The following is a 19470-nucleotide window of genomic DNA, read 5'->3' on the forward strand; positions in this document are numbered from 1 at the left end:
TTACTTTGGACTCTTAACAGCTCCATTGAGTTGGTCACCCATGGGGAACAGATTATAGCATCAGAATTATAGTTTCTTCCAGGATTGTAGCAAGGAATACAATAAAACCACAAGACCATGCCTGCCTTGTAATAAGCACAAAGGAAATGTGCTGGCAGAAATTCACCTCACCTCTGATTTCCGACAGTAGAGCCCCTCAAGCTAGGGAGAGCAAGTTGTCCTTGGACTTAAAAACGGTGAATTCCAGAGCTAGGATTTGGGGTTTTAAGGATCCCATCTTTTATCAAAGCATTCCCTTTTGTTCACCCCATAGATGAGTAATTTGTATATAAATCTTAAATGAGGAACACAAATGTTTAAAAAGGATGCCAACAGCTATTGGTTGTCATCTTCCATCCTGGAGCCGGAACTCTAAGGCTGTGTGCTGAGCCACAGCTGATGCATCAGAGAGTGGCTTTCACATCTCCTATGGAGCCAGTACACCTTGATATTTGAAATCCTAGCCAAGGACAAGGGCTTATTACTCAAAACTAAAGATCAAAATAACTTATCTGCTCTAACCCATTCATTTTATAGTGGGGGTGGGGAACTGCAAAGAGAACAGTAAGAAGTTCAGAGGGAGACATGGCATGAGGCCAGTTAAGCAGTCTTCAGAGAATGGCCTTTCTCTCTGCAGTTCTTTATGCAAGGTGTGGAACCCTGCAATGCAATGCCCTTCTTGCTACCTGTATCTCACCATTCCCAAGGTAGCTGTAAGGGGGAACTTAGAACCCCCCGATTTCCTCCCTTCTTTCTCAGCAAGCTAACCTGCTACATGGTATTCCCTGACACTAGTAGCAGACTGGCTCTTATCTACCTGATACCCATTATACCCCACGGTTATAAGGAGAAAGGATGTGTCGCTATACACAATGTCTACTTTCCAATATGTACTGCCAAGTATCCACTGAGACTATGGCAGGGCAATCTACTTTGTACCCTGCACCTTCTTTGGGGTGGGCTTTGCCTTTCAAGTCTTCTGTGTATACTCAGCTTCCTTGTCCGGTAGGCAGCGCTCACTGCAAAGTCCACCGGGCCAACTGGCTGCATTGCATAGCAAGCTGGGTCATGTCATCTAACCCAGATCCAGAAGTTGTAGGCTAGTGTTTGACAGTCTTTTCACGTCGAGTTACTAGTCTGCTCTTGCTTTTTCTCTCCCCTGATTACACAGGGGAACTGGGATGGCACAGTCATTTCCCAGTCCCTCTAACATCCTCAGCTCTCTGACATGCCAGAGCTCTGACAGTATCAAGGGCAGTAGGATCAGAAAGTCAGGACAAAGGCTAAGTTAGGAAACTCAGAGAACTCTGTGTCCTAAAGTGTTATCTGCAGTGGGCATTTGGGTCTCCAGTGATGAATGGCCCATAGTTATTTTAGTAGGTGCAAATAATAAAGCCTTGAACATCTCATGTCACTGCATTGTCACGTTTCCGGCGCGTAGTAGGAAATGCTTTACCAAATGAGCGGCTTCTCACAGACAGAAAATAACTGAAGATGTCCTGTATGGCCTGTGTTTGGTCGTTTGAGCATTCATTTATTATTTTAGCAATTTCCTGTTTGTAACTGAGATGCCTACCTGTCTGCTGATCATTCTGACCTTCCTCTTTATGGATTGGGAAGGACGGTTGTTTCTTTTTTGGGTATCCTTTTCCTTTTTCCCATCTTGCAATGCAAAAAAAAAAAAAAAAAAAAAAAAAAAACCCAAAAAAGTATCTCTTGGGAGACCCAGCTCTGTACAGCATCGCCTTGCAGTGAACAGCACATAGAATACTCCTTTTAGGCTTAATGTATCTATGATGTCCTGCTATTTTGTAACTCTAATACTTAGGTGGATATGGAGGGAGGATCATGAGTTTGAGTTGAGCCTGGGCTACACCACCAAACTCTGTCTTGTAAACAAAACAAACAAACCTCTATACTAGCATACAATTATCTCTGGCAAGTTACTTGTGGGATGTTTCTTATGAGTTCCCTTTTCCAAAATTTCAATTTAAAAAATTACTTAGCTATGTATGTGTGTGTGTGTGTGTGTGTGTGTGTGTGTGTGTGTGTATGTGGAGAGAGAGAGAGAGACAGAGACAGAGACAGAGACAGAGAGACAGAGACAGAGAGACAGAGAGAGAGAGAGACAGAGAGAAGTCATTCATGTGGCGGTCAGAGGACAAGATCAGGAGCTGAATCTTTCCTTCCACCATGGGTTCACAGGCTCAAACTCAGATCATAAGGCTTGTGCAACAAGTACCTTCAAAGTTCCTGTACCTATTGAGCCACCTCACCACCCCAAAATCTCAACATTTTTATCCCTCACAGTTTTCTTGCTTTGTAGTGTCATCCTAAAGCTTAGCTATTCCTACTTCAACTATTCAAAACTGGAAGACTCCCAAGCTGGGGTAATAAATGCTCATTGTCTCCTAAGGCCTACTTTCTATTTTATTTTGGAGAACACAGTCATGTTAATACTTTGAAACCCCTGGAAGGGAATTCTCTTTGGTGAAGCCTTCCATTGTCAGTAGTTTGATATGGGGAAAAAAACAACACACTGGGGAGAGCAAGGGTTACTATGGCAATGAACCCACTGGGTGTCTGACTGTTTTGTTATAAAATAGGGTCCATGGCTAACATTCAAGTAAGAAACTGTAGCAATATCCATTGACATTGTCTACAGTGAGCATTATATTACTGTTAATAATTGTCTAATTTTTCTGTATGGCAAGTATAGCTTTCCATAATATTTAAATGAAAATTATTTTATTCAGGTAAGTTAGCTGTAATCAGTAAAAGTCACTATGTTTTTTTTTCCAAAACATAGATCTTATTATTAAAGTTTCTTTTTATAAGTGAATGGTGTGCATGTTCAAGAATATTTACTGACTAAGAGGAAAAGTACCATATCACATTTACAGATGGTAGCCTTCACTCATAGGAACTAGGCTCACACAAACAACAGCAATCTTTAGAGTGACTTTCTGCATCAGTGTTCTGAGGCTCTCTGGAGTCTGACTCCTCCTCTGCCACAGCACATACACCCACAGGTTTTACCGAACCTTCAGGTAACTTCAAAAATAGGGTAAATGGACCCTCAACTATGCATATGCTTTCGGAAGAGCCGGCCTCTCTTGAAGACATGCTGCCTAACTCATTGTCTTTTATTGGCAAAGCAACTATAAAAAGAAGCCATCAGAACCCGAGGCAGGGAGAATGAACTTTCACAGAAAGGAAGACATAAGTCCAACAGTAACCAGTCCCAGCTATGTGTGCATCCGTTACCATAAAACTAACAATGCAAGCAAGTGACAAAATGCAGGAATCCTATCACTGGCCCCCAGCACAGATTTAGTTGTCAATGTTATGCCCAGCTTTTATTTGTGTGCCGAGGATCTCAAGTCTTCCTGCTTGAATGACAAGCATTTTATCCACCCAGCCATCCTCCAACCTCTGTTGTTAATGAAAGGAAAAACAAAAGTATGAAGAACAGATGAATATAAATTATCCATGTTGCACTGTTCCAAAGAAATCATTTTCTTAATGAATACACTTCATTCCAGGGCTCTTGGTGGGACTCTGTTTCATAGGGTATTCTAAACTTAGTTTGCAAAGGTTGAGAACGAGATTTCATCCTCCTGTTTTGATCTGCCACACAGTTATGCCTCGGTCCCAGATGGTGTCTTAAAGTGGCTCTGACAACCTACTGGTTTATTAGTGGCTTTGAGGCAGTGAACAATCCAGGCTGGAATATTTCTCTGGACAAATTGCAGCCCACGTCGTTGATCTGGTTTTACAGCTAGGCTTGACACATTCACCATTCCTTCCTGTTCGCCCACTTCCTCAGCCTGGGAGATTTACAGCTTTTCAAACTACAGCACTCTTTCCTGCCCCTTGCATTTAAGTTAAAAGCTGACCAGAATGTAATATAAAACATGGAATTATGGTAATGAGGAAGAGGTTAAAAGCTATCACGGCAAGTCAGAGTTGGGCCGGTTTGGCTGACTGATATGGTAAAATTATGTGTTGAATTAAAACATTAAAATGTTGTGGGATTAATGGAGAAAGACAAGAACAGGAGGTCAAAAACAATGCTAAGTCAGCACTTTAACAGCCTGTGGAGAGAAAAGGAAGCTTTCATAAATGTCTGTTGCAGGGGAAAAATAATAAAAGTAATTTAGTCTCTGTTTCCTTCAGGTAAGTAGAACTGTGGAATTCTCAGATCTAGGAAATCCATTTATTTTGGTTGTTTTCTATAAGGGGAAAAATGAAGGCTGCAAAATAATTAACCAAAGAGACAGGTTTTATTGTTTGAGATTTGGGGTGTGTGTAGTCTTTCTTACCCACTGGCAATGATTTGTTTGACCATTCCAGTTTTTGTAAAAAATATTTTCTTCAGTTACATTTCAAATGTTATCCCAAAAGTAATACCCTCCTCCTGACCTGCTCCCCAACCCAACCACTCCTGCTTCCTGGTCCTGGCATTCCCCTGTACTGGGGCATATAATCTTTACAAGACCAAGGGCCTCTCCTTTTACCAATACAGACACCTTTTGAGTGTTAGGCAGGCTTCAAAGCAGTGATGGTTCATTACCAAATAACAGAGGTGAATCTCCTGCCCTTTAGCACTAAATTTTGAGCATCTGCAATGGGCATACCATTGGTATGAAGGTTGTGGATCCCAGAAACCATACACATGAACTTGGGCATCTGATAAAAGTGGACAGAGTTCTGGGAACAGGGTGGTGTATAAAGAGATTGGTAGAATCCAGAGCAGGAGAGACAAGGCTGGAGTGATAGTGCAGTGGGCCCGGTAGCTTGCCAGGCAAGCATGATGAGTTCAAATCCAGTAACCCAGGTAAAACCAGAAGCATAGTGTGAGTAGCTGCAGTCCCAGCACTGCAATAGGGAGGTAGAGGTGAGAACATCCCTAGGATCCAGTCAACTTAGTAAATGCCACAGGAAAACAACAAAGAAAGTCTGTCTGAACCAGGGTAGGAGGTGAGGACCAACAACAAAAGCTGTCTTCTGATCTCCACATGTATCCTGTGGTACACATTCTTAGGAAGTGAGCATAAATACAGGCAGGTATGTACTCGGGATGAGCTTCTTGGTTATGTAGAAACTTGATGGGGGCGGGGGGGGGCTGATAATGGCTCCTGATGACATTGGTGGATAGAGCAGGGAACATAGCCATGGAAACCCCTGTCAAGTGGATGAACACAATGGCTTCTCTCTAGATTTGCATACACGTGTGATTGTTTGCCTTTGAATTGTACCAGTATTCCTGTCAACTCGATTTGCTAGGATCTGAAACTAGAATGGGCATTTTCTGGATCCCCATGGATCCTAGGGGTTGAATCTGCTGATTGCCCAAAGAGTCATTAACCTTGCACAAAGAATAAACCCCATACCCTGATGACAGCAATATTTCCTTAATGCTCACTAATCAGGTTTCTTATTTGGGAGGTCTGAGTGATTACACTTCATCTAGTTTCTTACAGCAGAGCAATTTTATAATAGTGTTTCTCTATGTAATTTTATTAACAAACAGATCATTATGTAATTTGGCCCAGCTTCACAGGCTATAGTGAGATTAAAAAAATATTTTAAATTTGTCTCTGATATCTTTATTGATGAATTTGTGTTACCTTCAAGCATTCTTGGCAATTAAAATTACTTCTGATGGTATAATTTACCACAGCTAAAGCAATAGCATTTCTCTACACCAAGACTGACAAATAGAATCTAGGATTCAAAACCCATTCATTTTTTTGAGTAAGTAAAGCTTTATTAGTAAGCAATGCCATATATATATATATATATATACATATATATATACATATATCTGTTATATTGTATATAATATATTGTATATGCTAGTTATATTGTATAGATATATTAGTTATACTGTAGCTTTTGTGTTATAAGGAAAAAGTTGAGAAGTTGCAGTAAAGCCAGTGATCCACCAACCACAACACCTTTTGCTTCATCACAGTGTTCTCCATGTCAGAGTATTCTGGGTTCTGCCCGTTATAGGTTGACCAGCTAACCCCATGACCTTCCCGTAACAGGTAGAAAGGTTGATATTGTATTCTTCTTATAGCTGCTACAGGTCAGTCTTGCATCTCCCTATAACAGGTAGCAGGGGAAAAGAAAGAAAGCACAGAGAAACTTAGAAAAATATCAAAAGCTTCTGTTGAGCTTCAGTAGGGAAAAACAAAATTAATCAAAATTATTTTGTATATTCTCTGAGACGAGTGCAGTGCAGGAATGGGGATGAAAATGTTCAAGGTGTAATGTATAAAGTTTTCAAAGAATTCATAAAGTTATTTAAACAAATCAAAAGGTTCTCAACTTGTCTTTTCAAGATTTTGAGTAATATAGGCATTTTAAATTAACTGTTAAAATTAAATTTGTTACCTCTAGAAGAGCTTGGATTTGCTTTGTAAGTAAAGAGCAGATGCATTACCTCTCAGAATGAGCTGGCAGAGAAAGCCTTCCCAAGTCTTTGGCAGATTTTACATAGTAGCAGATATAACTAGGAATTTGTAACCATGCAACACCTTCAGCAATGGCAGTTTTACTACATGAATAAATAGACAGTTTGATTAATCTAGAAAAAAATGTGTTCCCCCTTCCAAACTAGTATCCTTAACAATGTAGAACATGACTCAAGTATACATGTGTACACACTCCTCTTATATGAAGAATATGGAAGTGTGCAGATTTTTAAAGATGCATAAAACACTTGATATTTCCTTCTTTATTAAAAAATTGATTTCTCATTTATTTGCTTATGAACTAAAACTCTAAGATGCCCCTCCCTTCAGTGTAGTAGTACATTTTATTTCATAGGGGCTTCTTATTGCTGTAGAAAATATTATTTCAGTTCAAAACACAGAAGCCAAAATATATTTGTATTACAATTTACCTCTAGTAGAAATATTTGTGAATTTATTATAGCTAAAATAACCAATAACCCCTTTTATAATTGGGGTTCACTTTATATAAATAGCAAATAAAAGCCTATACATGTTTAATTTTAGTTTTAATATGTGAATTTTGGTCCTGTATTTAAAAGCAGGAGTAGACTGGTAATTTACTTCTTTCTATTTTAAGTGTGAGGGAGACCACAGTTGTGCTAATTTATTACACTGGAAGAATTTTGTCTTTGTATCTGTGTGGCTCCAAATTGCCATTGCTTTCCTTACTGTACATACGATTACTTATCTCTAGTTTTCTGCTAACACAGGAAGTCCCTTGAAAAGTTAATACAAAAGTCTGCTTTAGCTTGTTGTGAGAGAGAGTGCTTCTTTTCTTTCCAAAAGTCTTGAATATTCATCATATTCATACTTGTACAGAGTCTCTGAGAATTGTATAAAATAATTAACTCTCGGTGCTTCTATAGCCTGCCTCCCTTTCCCCCTAGTGCATTCCTGGGTTCTCCACCCACCTGTCTTCTTAAACTTAGACTGTAGAGTCCTGAGTTTTTCAGTGTTAGAACAAACAAATGCCTGGGCACCTAAGTGCCCCTCCCCCCCTCTGGAGGGTTTGCTTCTGTGTTTCCATGTGTTTGAGGTTTTCAGCAGCTCTACACCATTGGCTCTTAAGAGGCAGAAACCCTGCAATTTACAGCAGATGGGTACAGCCCTTCCTGGCACTGCGGCAGAGATGGGATCAATCAACAACACTTCATGCTCCATTTGTCCACAAGGAACTCACCTGGGGAAGCCTGCCTATTAGGAAACCCCCTCAATGTGTTTCTGTAACTAAACATTTGCCAGTTGGCCTCCGTCAACTGGGAAGAAAATTGTTTCTGCATTCCCTCTTTCCCCAGACGTGGTTGTCTTGACTTTTCTCTTTCTGAGGGTGAACTTCTGATCTCTTACTTAGGGCAGGGAAGACACAGGGGAAACAATATTGTGATGCTTGCTTACACTTCATGTTACTCTTATCCCTAACTCTTGATTATACTGTCATTTTATGAGGCTTATTTGGCAAAGACCTAACATCGTTTTTTGTTCCTTATCATACTTTGTCATTGCCCTTTCTTTTCATTTTCTTTAATGAAAGTGAGCACTTAGTTTAGAGCACATTAGGATGAGAGACTACCCTGGGACAAGGGAGCTCTGGCAAGCTTCCTTGATCAATAACCTGTGTCCAGAGTCAAGTTTGGGGCTGAGGAAATATGTATGAAACGGGGGCTTTGGAAGTTCACCATGGCCTTGAATTAATCTCTGCTTTCTGCGTCTCCTGAACTGTGCCTAGGTGTAAAGTAGATATCTCCGCGCTCCCACTGAAGCAGGACAATTGCTTGGAGCTGCCTCTGGAGAGCTGCCAGGGGGCTCTCCTCATGTTGATCACCCTGACCCCATGTACTGGAGTCTCCATCTCTGATCTCTGTGTCTGCCCTTTCGAGGATCCTGGTGAAAGACAGCAGATTTCCCAGCGATATGTGAGTGCGTTACATCATCTTCCTAACCATTCCCTGTCTCTCTGTCCGGTAACTTGCACTGTTACCTTGAAACCAAGTCTATGCATTGGAATAAAAAGGACCAAGAGAGGTCACTGTTGCAAGTTTAATTCCCTGTCTCATAAAACGAGACCATAGGGGTTAATTTACTGCTAAGATGGTTAAAGGAAACTTGGAGTTTGCCTTGCTGCAAATTTCAAAAACAAAACACAACGACAACCTAAACAACAAAATTCAGTGTTTGAAAGTTGCTGTAGGATACTGAGATTCTCTAGGCAGACTAGGTTAGCCTGTCTGTGGCTATGAATGGAAATTTGAACAGAAAGAAGTTCGTGAGAGGCAATTTTCAAAGTCACTTTAAATGCTCTGCATGTTTCCTATAGAAGCATTTAGTAGGGTTAGGGAGGCCCCGAGCCTAGATAAAGCAGGAGATACATAGGAAGGACTTTATTCTGTGATGTCACCTTAATGGTGACATCAGTGTATGATTGTCTCTCAATACTGCCATGTATAAGGCTTGCTTCATATTTAAAAACAATGTTTGTGGCATCATAATGGCTGCTTTGAAGAAGGTCTTAGGATTTGAGGCTACCAGGATAGTGGATATCCTACTTTCCCCAGTGAGGCAGCATTTGTATGAGAGAGAAAGAGTACACTCACTTTATATATAGCCTATGCTAGCCTAGAATTGACTGTGTAACCCAGGGTTGCTCCATATTCCAATCTTCCCAGTTCAGTCTCAACACTGGGATCACGGGTGTGCATGTTCACCACCCTGGCAGAGTAGCAATCTATAGAAAGCATTTCTACCCCCTTTACATTATATAAATATTCATTTCAGAAGCTTCCATATAGCTCAAAAACCTAGCTAGTTGGTTTGTGTAGGGTAAATATAAACAGAGAAGAGCATTTTCAATAGTTCTGAAAACTGACCCACATGAGATTAGGCTAAACATATTTAATACTAAACTTCTATTTTACCCTCACATGCCCAAATAGCGAGGGCTATTACCATTGTCTCTTGAGTTACTCACTAGAGCCTGCTTAAATAGCTCTTAGCTATTTAATAGTCTTGAAGGTTTGGAAGCTGCATTTTCTTTTCCAATAAGTGCCTCCTGTAGGCATGAGAACTGGTACTTGCTTATCCCTGATATTATGGGTATTTTTACGGATGCTGTGTACTCAGAGACATCCAAACACTGCTGTGTCTGCTTCAGAATCACGAGTAGCTGCAGTAAATGTCCTTGATCTATGAATCCTGCTAATTAAAGACTAAAAGAAATGTGACTACTGGGTGGTAGCAGAAGCCCATTACCTCATTTAGTGAACGGAACAGGTTGAATCATAGATCGGAAGTCTCCATCTCTTTCCATCCCTTATTTTTTTCTTTTGGTAGTGAGCATTTACTATGGGATGAGGGTTAGTCCCATGGTATCCATAAAGTTTATAAAATAACAGAGTCAGCTTGGTATTGCCTTTAAAGGTGATTTAAATGTTGCATTTATGATAAGAGGCAGGGGAGAATGAAATTCCACCCACACATGTTCCCTATGGGATATCTATGCTAGCACCAGGGGGCGGTGTTAAAAGCAGATTGTGAGCGTTTCTAATTTGTTTATTTTGAGGCTGCAGTTAATTAATTCTCAGTTAATTTTCCTCTAATCTGGCTGTGCTACATGCCTAATGGCCCTGGTGCTTGACATGAGACAGCTCTGCAACTCTCATAAGAATTTTTTGAGTAAGGAGAAGATATATCGAAAGCATATTTCCGGGGGGAACTTCAAGGTACGTGCACGCTGGTGCTTAACTTCCTTTGTCCCCACAGGCCTTCCAGAACTCTCTGAAGGATGTGAAGGACGTGGGGATTCTACAGGTGAAGGTGCTGAAGGCCTCGGACCTCCTGGCCGCTGATTTCTCAGGTAAACAACACAAGGCCTTTCGTTCACTTTTGTTTTCCTGGCTTCTCTTACTTCAGAGTGAGCTTCCGGCAAAGCAAGACATCTAATAAGTAGAAATAACCATCCCATCCCATTGAATAAAGTAATAGGAGGAAAAGCACACCTGGGAGCAATTGTCTTCTCACAATGCGCACTTGGCACGAAATAAACTCTGCTCAAATAATTTTACTCAGGCGCATTCATGTAGCAGTTCATTGGAGAGTCCCAAGATTCACGGATCAATAGCCTCCCCGGTTTGCGCTTTTGTCCTTATACCTGGCTGTACCTGGCATGGCTGCAGACCCTCTAATGGCTCTTGCCCGCTCACAGTGCGCCGCAGGCTCACTTTGCTGGTGAGCACTGCAGTTCTTTGTTAACAGGCAGTGCCGGGTCCTGGTTGGTCTGAGCATCACTGTGTTAGTGACTTGAGTTAAGGACCAAGAGCAGCTTCCCACTTTTAATTAGGCTTTCGGAGCACTCCCTGGTGCTTTGTGTTCAAGGCTTTTAGAGGGAGGTCTGAGTGGTCCTTCTTTGTGCTGCAGTGGGGCTCTTTAGCACATAGGGTATTCTAGACATGGTGAAGCCCAGTCAATCACTTCCCACCCATCATCACATTATACCAAAGGCAAGTGAATGGCTAGTGGTGTTTAATCTCCTGGACTTAGTAGGTAGTCTGAGCTTCCTGATATGGGTGGTGGGAACAGAACCTGGGTCCTCTCGAAGAGCAGAAAGTGCTCAATTCCTGAACCGTTTCTCTAGCTCCACATGAAGTTTTCATAAGCAGAAAACGCACAAGATCACATTTTAAGAAGCTTAAACTTGACGGGAATTTTCAATCTTAAGCACACTCTATGTCAACAATTTTGGAAAGTAGGAACTTAATTTTAAGAAGTTTACATCCTGTCATAGACAATGAGAAGAAAGGAATACTATAAACTTATATGAGGGATTTATCTCCATCCCAAGAATGTCACAGTGAATAGGTTTTAAGATGTGTTTTTAGGAGCTACTAAAAGATAGCAATTTTAAGTCTTAAAGATGGACTACTCAAAACACTGTGTTTTTTACAGGTGTACATGTGTATAGTGTGTATTTGCATGTATGTGGTTGCATTTCTGCACATGGGTGCATGTGCATGCCTGCTCCCCCCCCCCCCCCCCCGTGTGTGTGTGTGTGTGTGTGTGTGTGTGTGTGTGTGTGTGCATAGTCTGGAGCTTGACATGGGACATCATTCTTAATTGCTAGCCACCTCAGATTCTGAGGCAGGATCCATTGCTGAGCTCCAACATGACGATTTCGGCAAGTCTGGCTGGGCAGCTTACATAGGGACTCCCTGTTTCTGCCTCCCTCGTGTTTAGATTGCCCACCAGTTTTTACATGGTTTCTGGGGATCCAGACCCTCATCCTCACTCTTGTGCAGTAGCTCTTCATTGACTGAACCATCTTCTCAGCCCTCAAATGAATACTTGTAAAGTTCACTAGTGGTATTGAAAATGTGAATGGTGTCATTAAATAAGAAACTCTCCTATTTGTGGCTTGAGAAAACACTCCCTGTTTCCTTTATGACCTTTTGAGTGCCCCTTTTTACTCATGAATTATTTTAGATTAGTAGGCAAAGGGATGGGTTTCATTACAGCATTATTATGCCTGCCATTGGGTCATGTGTGCCTTTGACAATATTTAACGTGTGCCTTTGGCATTCTTGATTTTGCCATCACTGAAGCGTGCTTTGTGTAATCAAGACATTTCCCAAAATGGATTCTTTTTACTTCTCAGTGTTCAGCTACAAGTCTGAGTCCATATTTGTTATTGTCTAAAGAAAAGTGTTAAGCCTAAAAACTCACTCAAGCTTTTGAACAACAGACTGTTTTTAAAACTTCTTTCTGCATTTGTAGATTTTGATCCCTAGCAGCTATGGATAATACATCCATGGTCTTGTTGTTTGTAAGGTCTTGCTTACAGTGATGTCAAACTGAAAACAGTGTATGCAACAATCTGTCTCTCCTGTTATTTGATGCTCATCAGGTCCCTGAAATTATTGTACATGGTAGGTCTTTCAGGTCATTAAACATTATCCAAAGAGCACTTTGGCTAGTTAAACAAATAGGGATTTAAACCTAATGTGAGTCTTTGTAAATATCAAGAGGTAATGAGAAAGCATTTTTATAAAATGTTAATTAGTAAGGAGATACTATTTTGCTTTTTAAAAAATATTCAACGTAGTGGGTCATGTTAGAATGATGATAGAATCAAACAGAGTGAAGAGAGCAGCAATATTGAGAGTTTTGACTAAACATTCTCATGGTTTCTTTCTCTGTATTATTGATGAGCAAATTTTAACTATCCAAAATTGAGGCAAAGTGACTTGTCATTAGATAAATGTACACTTAGACTATATGAATCTTTGCTTTCAGAATTAAATTATTAGTCTGTTCTATATGAAAAGGAATGGATTTCAGTTATAGAGAAGGGGTACAGTCAATATTTAAAAGATGTCAGCAACAAAGATATACAGTGGAAACACAAGTATTATTGCCATTATGATAATGATTATTAGTTACCATTTTGGGTAATATAGAATAGACCAAGTAAACAACAGCATCCCTTCATCATGGGTCAGAAGATTCGCTCAGTGTCAACAGTGTGAAGAGAAGTGGAGAAGGGAACTGTGTATACTTTATGCCAAGTATTAGCTGGTCAACAAAAGCTGTTGACATGTGATAGGTGCCGAGAGAGGGAGGGAGGGAGGGAGAGAGAGAGAGAGAGAGAGAGAGAGAGAGAGAGAGAGAGAGAGAGAGAGAGAGGTGACCACTGGTAGGCATACCATACTCCAGGCCCTACTACCAATACTATTTGGGCAACGCAAAGACTCAATGCAGAGAAGAGAAGTTTCAAAGGCGGGGTAAGTAGGGAGGTAAGGATCTAGGTCAAGAGAGTGGATATAGACAAAGTTGGGATGATGAATATGATCAAAATATATAATATGATGTTTTTAGAGAATTAATAAAATATTTAAAAGCTAAGCATATTGATTCTGTATGCAAGTAATATTGTCTAAAGAATGATGATGTTCATCTTAATCAGAGTAAAAGGGACCTTTCTTTTTTTTTTTTTTTTTACATTTTTATGTTTGTCTGCCCTCCTGTCTATCTTAGTGATTGCTTATTACTTAAAAATAATGCTATGTAACGAGGAGATCGAGAAGTCTGAATTTGGTTCCCCTGATTCGGAAATCTGTGTGAAGCAGAAGCTGAAGTGGTTCACAGAACTCCCTCTTGCTGTGTTTGCAGTGAGTAGGGGCCCCTGTAATATGGAAGGAGCAGGGAAACATGGCAAAAACTGCAGGCAGTTCTCTGATTTCAAAGTCACTCGTCTTTGTGAGTAATAATGGAAATATGAGCTATTCAAATCTCTTGCCCTCAAATTAAAATACTCAATTTGTTATTAATGATTATATAGTTGTAACAAATTAAGATGAAAAATGTTAGTTTTTAGAATATTGGGATAAAAATATACATAATGAAGTGGGTGTTTCATAAAACATTTTTTATATAAATAGCTAAATCAGTGGATAGGTTCCCAGATGTCACAGTAGGTATCAGTCACTATGTGTATAGTGGGGATTTTACATTTTATTCGTCGGCTATGTATGTGTAGGGAGGTGTAATGTGTGCACGGCTGCTCACTAGATAGAAAGAGCACTGGTACATGCTTGCTGTGTTGTGCTCAGAGCACAGTTTTTAGTAGTTATTTCTTTCCCTTCAACATGTGGATTCTGGGGATAAAACTTGGATCATCAGGTTGGAGCAGCAAGCCCTTTCACCCACTGAGCTCTCCTGCCAGTCCTATTAATACATTCATTTGTAAACTAATAACACACACATGGAGGGAGGGTGGGAGGGAGAGAGAGAGAGAGAGAGAGAGAGAGAGAGAGAGAGAGAGAGAGAGAGAGAGAGAGAGAGAGAGATTAATGTTGTTCATTATGAATGGATTTAAATTTCCATGTATCTTGGTTTTTATTTCTTTATTGTTGAGTTGTTGAACTTTCTTTGTACATAAGTGAAGACAGCTGGGGATGTAGCTCAGGGCCTAATTTGCATGAAGCTCTGGGCTCAGTCTCCAGCACTGCATAGACCAGCTGTGGAGTTGCCAGCCAGTGATCCCAGCACTGGGTGGGTGAGGTCTGCAGGATGCAAAGCTTCATGCTGCTCACAGACAGTTCAAGGTGAGCATGGCTTACAAGAGACCCTGTGTCAGAGAGAAAAAGATTTAAATACATGTGTGCTTGAAAGCCAAATACATACATGTGCATGATCGAACATACCTTAAAATGTCCATCCTTGGGAGACTGAGAACAGAATATAGCAAATTTGAAGCTAGCCTGTGTTACACAGGGAGGCCCTGTGTTAAAACAGTGAGGCAGTAGTGTGTCATAGATCCCTTCCTTTAAAAATTGGTGAAAGTTGTTTTTAACCCCTTGAGGTTCATGCTAACTTTATCTCTGGACATCTATAAGCAGTTATTCTAATAAGGAACCTGTCTGATATGTTTGTAAGCTTATACCACAAATTCTGTGAGCCTAGGAATGCCTAGTACTTCAAAGCACTGGGCTATGGAATCTGATGTCCTTATTTCTCTAGTAACAAGGCCTTAGCCTTCACTCATAAAACGACGCACTCCTTTTTTGACTCCAGGAGTGTAATGTTTGATAAGACCAACGGAGTTTACTCAGCTTTTTAGAGAAAAAAAAATAAACCCCAAACTAATGACTTAAAAGAGAGTGGCAGAGAAGGCCCCTGCCCCCACCACCTTTTTTCCTGGATAAAGCTGAAATAATGGAGGACCCATTCTCTAGCTATGGTGGAAGCCCTAACAGAGACTGGTTTTGTATGTTCTCACCTGTATGGGACATTTCAAATGCTGGAAAAAGTTAAGGAACCATGCAAAATGCATCTCATAGATTTTGCAAAGATAATAAAGTATGCAGTGTACTAATAGAAAGGCATTTGAGAAATGAAGAATTTTCCAGCCAGAACAATATCAACTAACTGGACCACCCAGAACTCCCAGGGACTAATCTACCAACCAAAGAGTATATATGGAGGAAGCCAGAACTCCAGATACATATGTAGCAGAGGATGGCCTTATCTGACATCAATGGGAGGGGAGGGAGGCTTGATGCCCAGAGTAGTGGGGTGCTAGAGGGGTGAGGTGGGAGTGGGCAAATGCGTGAAGGAGCACCCTCATAGATACAAAGGGGAGAGGGGAGAGGAGGGATGGGATGGGGAGGCTCATGGAGGGGTAACCAGGGATATCATTTGAAATGTAAACAAATAAAATGATTAATAAAAAAAAACTTCTCTTACATTTGAGAGAGGTCAGTGTTGGAGAGTAGAGGGTGAGCAGTCTTATGTGCTCAACCCACATGGCTCAGTATGATTATGGAATGGTTCAACAAATCAGTTTAGAAACCACCATGGGTAGCCTTTGCATAGCACATAGGCATGGATTCAGCATTCAGTCCTGGCTCCTCTCTCATAAACATCTACCTTTCTGTTAATTAAACATTCTCTTCGTGAATTTAATTATTCTCCTTATTTAAACATGTCCTTTAGATGAGATATTTTTTATCTCCCTATGCCTTATTCTTAGTACTCCAATCTTTGGAATGGCACCCATGAATCATATTCAAAGATGCAAAAGGAAGAGAATTTTCTCACAATAATGATCATTCTGTACCTAGAGGAGAACAGATCAATGCTGCATAGTTGGATCATACGGTGTGGACCTCCCTGTGCTGTGCTTGATCTCTTTCTCCTATACAGTCCTGTCCTTGTGCTGAGATGTACATCTAGGGCTTTACAGGAGGCAACGAAGGGCCCAGACTTGGAACTACTATTTTTACCCAGTGTTGGCATCTACTTGCCCTTCAGCAACCTCACAGAGAATTTTACTTTATTCTTGAGAGATTTGAACATATTTGGTCATAAAAAACCAGCCACGGGCCACAAAAGGTTCCCAACTATATCTGCCAAATTAAATAATCTCCAAGCGCGTCTGTCAGAGGAATGTGAAGGACAACATGTCTTTGAGCAAGAAAAGCAAGTTGTTATGAGATAGCCTTGTTTGATGACTAAGCGGGTTAGGCCCAGTGTCACGACCTGATGCTGTTCTAGGATTTAGAAGTGTATTTCATTCCACACCATTTCTGCTTTCCCAGGAACACAGTTTGCCTTCCCCGCAGGTTTCTGAAGTTCTACGCAAGCAGAGCAAAGTCAGCATGTTAGCAGTGTGGTGACTTTTAACACCCAATGTCTCCCCTAGGTGGACAGACTCCTAGTAACTTAGGATCTTCGGGTGCAGCTGGGTCTTTTCTATGTACCCCACTTCTGCTTCACTGCAGAATTCCAGATGTAGGGACTGGGGTGTGTCTTCTATTTCAGGAAGGAGCCTGCTGAATCAGAGAGGGGCAACCAGTTTGCTGTTTCCTTGGCTATGCCATTAGGAGGAGCTCTTGGCACATCCAACATGACAGGGTATGCTCCCATTACTTTAAGACACTGTCCATTAGGCAGTGCATGCAGGCTACCATTGGCCTACACCACCTTCCTGGGCAAGCCTACACAGGCCATTGATATATTTATTGATGATGACAGACAATGCATGTGGTTTTTTTTCCTCTTGATTTTTGTGGTTATTGCTCCTCATGTAAGCACCCTTTTTATTATGGATTGGGAAATATAGAGAAAGAATGCCAGGTGTCAGCTGGTTCTCACACTTACTGGCCTTGGGTCCACTATGAATCTTCACATTCTTATGAGTATTTTTAGGGTTGAATTAAAACCTAAATGAACATGTCTGCTATGTATTTTATACTCAGTTAATTTCCTTATATTTTATTACATTTATTTTTATTAGTATGTAAACTGACCATGGAAATTATCAAACTCTGACTCCTTAAGCTATTGTTTATACCCTTCCTTGATTTTAAGTAATCCTGGAATTATTAAGTGTTCTAATCACTTTTAGCTTTTTCAATCACTTTTAGAAATGGGAATCACCCTTCTAGGATACTTTGTTTTTATTACTTCTGTTTAGTTATCAGGTAAAAATGGGGGAAAACAGTTCCACAGTAAGGAAGTTTTTGTACTAAGCTGTCAGACACCTGTGCTTCACTTTGATAATCTGGGATAATCATTTTAGCTATAAAAACCACATTTGTTGTTTCATCAAAAAAAATTTTATATATAAAAACAATGTTCTTCCCAGAAAACTGTTGACTACACCAACACATTGAAACCTCACAGAACAGAGTAGAAATCTTCCAATCATATGTTGTAATCCTGACTTTTGAAGCATTTTTGTAAATCATAACAGTACAGTTTTTATTTCGTTATGTTTACATGTTTTTTTTTGTTTTGTTTTGTAAAATCCACTTGTATCAGAAGAGCATGCTTGTCATTATTGTTCACTGGGAATTTTAACCAACATGCCCATTTTATGGTTTCTTTTCATTGTCTGTCTCTGGGAGCTGTATCCATAGCAATACATTTCCTCTTAAGGGATGGATGCTCTATTTTCAGGGGGGACGACTATAGTTGGAATTTCTAGAACTCCGTGATAGTGATTGAATGCTTTTAATTTTCATGAAGTCCTTCTGGACAGCTGAGCCCAAATTGAGGACTTTTGAAAAACACATTAAAAACTATATAAATCAGCCTTTGGCAGCCTGTCCATTTTAACTGTCTGCCAAAGAATATGGACTCCAGTTGAAATAAAGTTTGGGAGGATGTAGAAGACTTTGCCAGTTGTAACTTACTAGTGCCCTGAGTGCCAGTGAACCCTTGTCGTGTATGGCATCTGATGAGATAGTGTAAGTCACTCAGGTATTAGAGGCAGGGTCACACTACATCCTAATTTACTTTAGAGAGTGCTTCTGTGTGAGCCTCTATGATGTCCTGATGATATAGCGATGATAGAAACAGCTTCCCACCCTCAGCAACAGCTGTTGGATTATCATTGTACTGTTGAGGTCAGAGCTGAGCCTCACTGAAGAGCACCTGACAGTGCCCTATAGAAGGTGATCTGTTAAATTGAGGAGTAGAACCAAAAAAGGAGCTGGCTAGCAGAAACAAGGGCTGGGCATTCTGGCTCCAAGGTTGTGGAGGTCCATCCAGGGTTGAAGAGATCAAGTGAGACCAGAAAATAGATCCTGTAGGGGAACTTTGCAGGGGAGAGCCTATTGGATCACTTGGCAGTCAGAGGAAGAAAATTGGAAGATTAAGAGAGACGAATGGCATGACCTGATATGAACTTACAAAGTTGTATTCTGGCAGCTGTGAGGAGCAAGGCTTCTGCAGAGGGGCGAGGCAGTGAGCAAAGAGAAATGTAAGGGAAGTGCAGAGGATGCTGATATGTTTTGGAACTCAGGTAGCATGGAGTGAGATTAAAAGGAAAAAATGGCTTCCATCATGGTCCTTAGTTATTCCCTCTGTGTGTTGGAATACTAAACTCTCAGAAACTCAATGGAACAACTTTTCAGAGAAATGAAGTCCTCCTTTGCCTTTTGCTAGACTCACAGTACCAATGTGGCCTTAGTTTGATCTAGATCACTGTTACAGCAGAGCAAAGCAGCCTTTGTCTACATAGTGCTCAGGAAGCCATCCGTTTTCACTCGAAGACTCTATTTGGAAATGCAGGGTATATGTGAAAAGCCCAGAAAGGCTGGAGATCATTGTTTCCCTCTGAGTTGCTGGTACTGGAGTTTTCACACTGTGGGTCTCAAAGAGGTCTGTCTGATTAATGAGCAGATATATTATGTAAGAGGCGTTATAAAACCTAAACTAATGGCTATAGGAGTTTGGAGGCTACCCTGGAGATTGAAGGCGGAGTCCCATGAACAGTATGTGTTTGAGTTAGACACAGGATGTGGGACAGTTGTCAGGGCATTGCAAGGACAGTTGTTCCCCATGGGAAGTAGGCATGAATCCTGTACCTCTGGGTTCTACACAGGAAGGATAACCTGATGAGGTGCAT

At 40.7% G+C, this 19470-nt stretch overlaps 1 protein-coding gene across 4 annotated transcripts in view; it reads left to right on the forward strand.

Annotated features, from left to right (window-relative positions):
* Positions 1 to 19470, forward strand: part of Mctp2 (multiple C2 and transmembrane domain containing 2) — a 238613-nt gene that overhangs the window by 95733 nt on the left and 123410 nt on the right. For all 4 annotated transcript variants that reach the window (XM_085841642.1, XM_021166947.3, XM_029480148.2 and 1 more), the window contains 2 exons: positions 8293 to 8479; positions 10323 to 10416. In XM_085841642.1, coding sequence (XP_085697768.1) covers positions 8293 to 8479; positions 10323 to 10416 — 281 coding nt within the window. The remainder of the gene's footprint in view (positions 1 to 8292; positions 8480 to 10322; positions 10417 to 19470) is intronic.

Source organism: Mus caroli, unplaced genomic scaffold (genome assembly GCF_978045245.1).
Source record: "Mus caroli unplaced genomic scaffold, Mus_caroli_1 scaffold_8, whole genome shotgun sequence".
Lineage (NCBI taxonomy): Eukaryota > Metazoa > Chordata > Mammalia > Rodentia > Muridae > Mus > Mus caroli.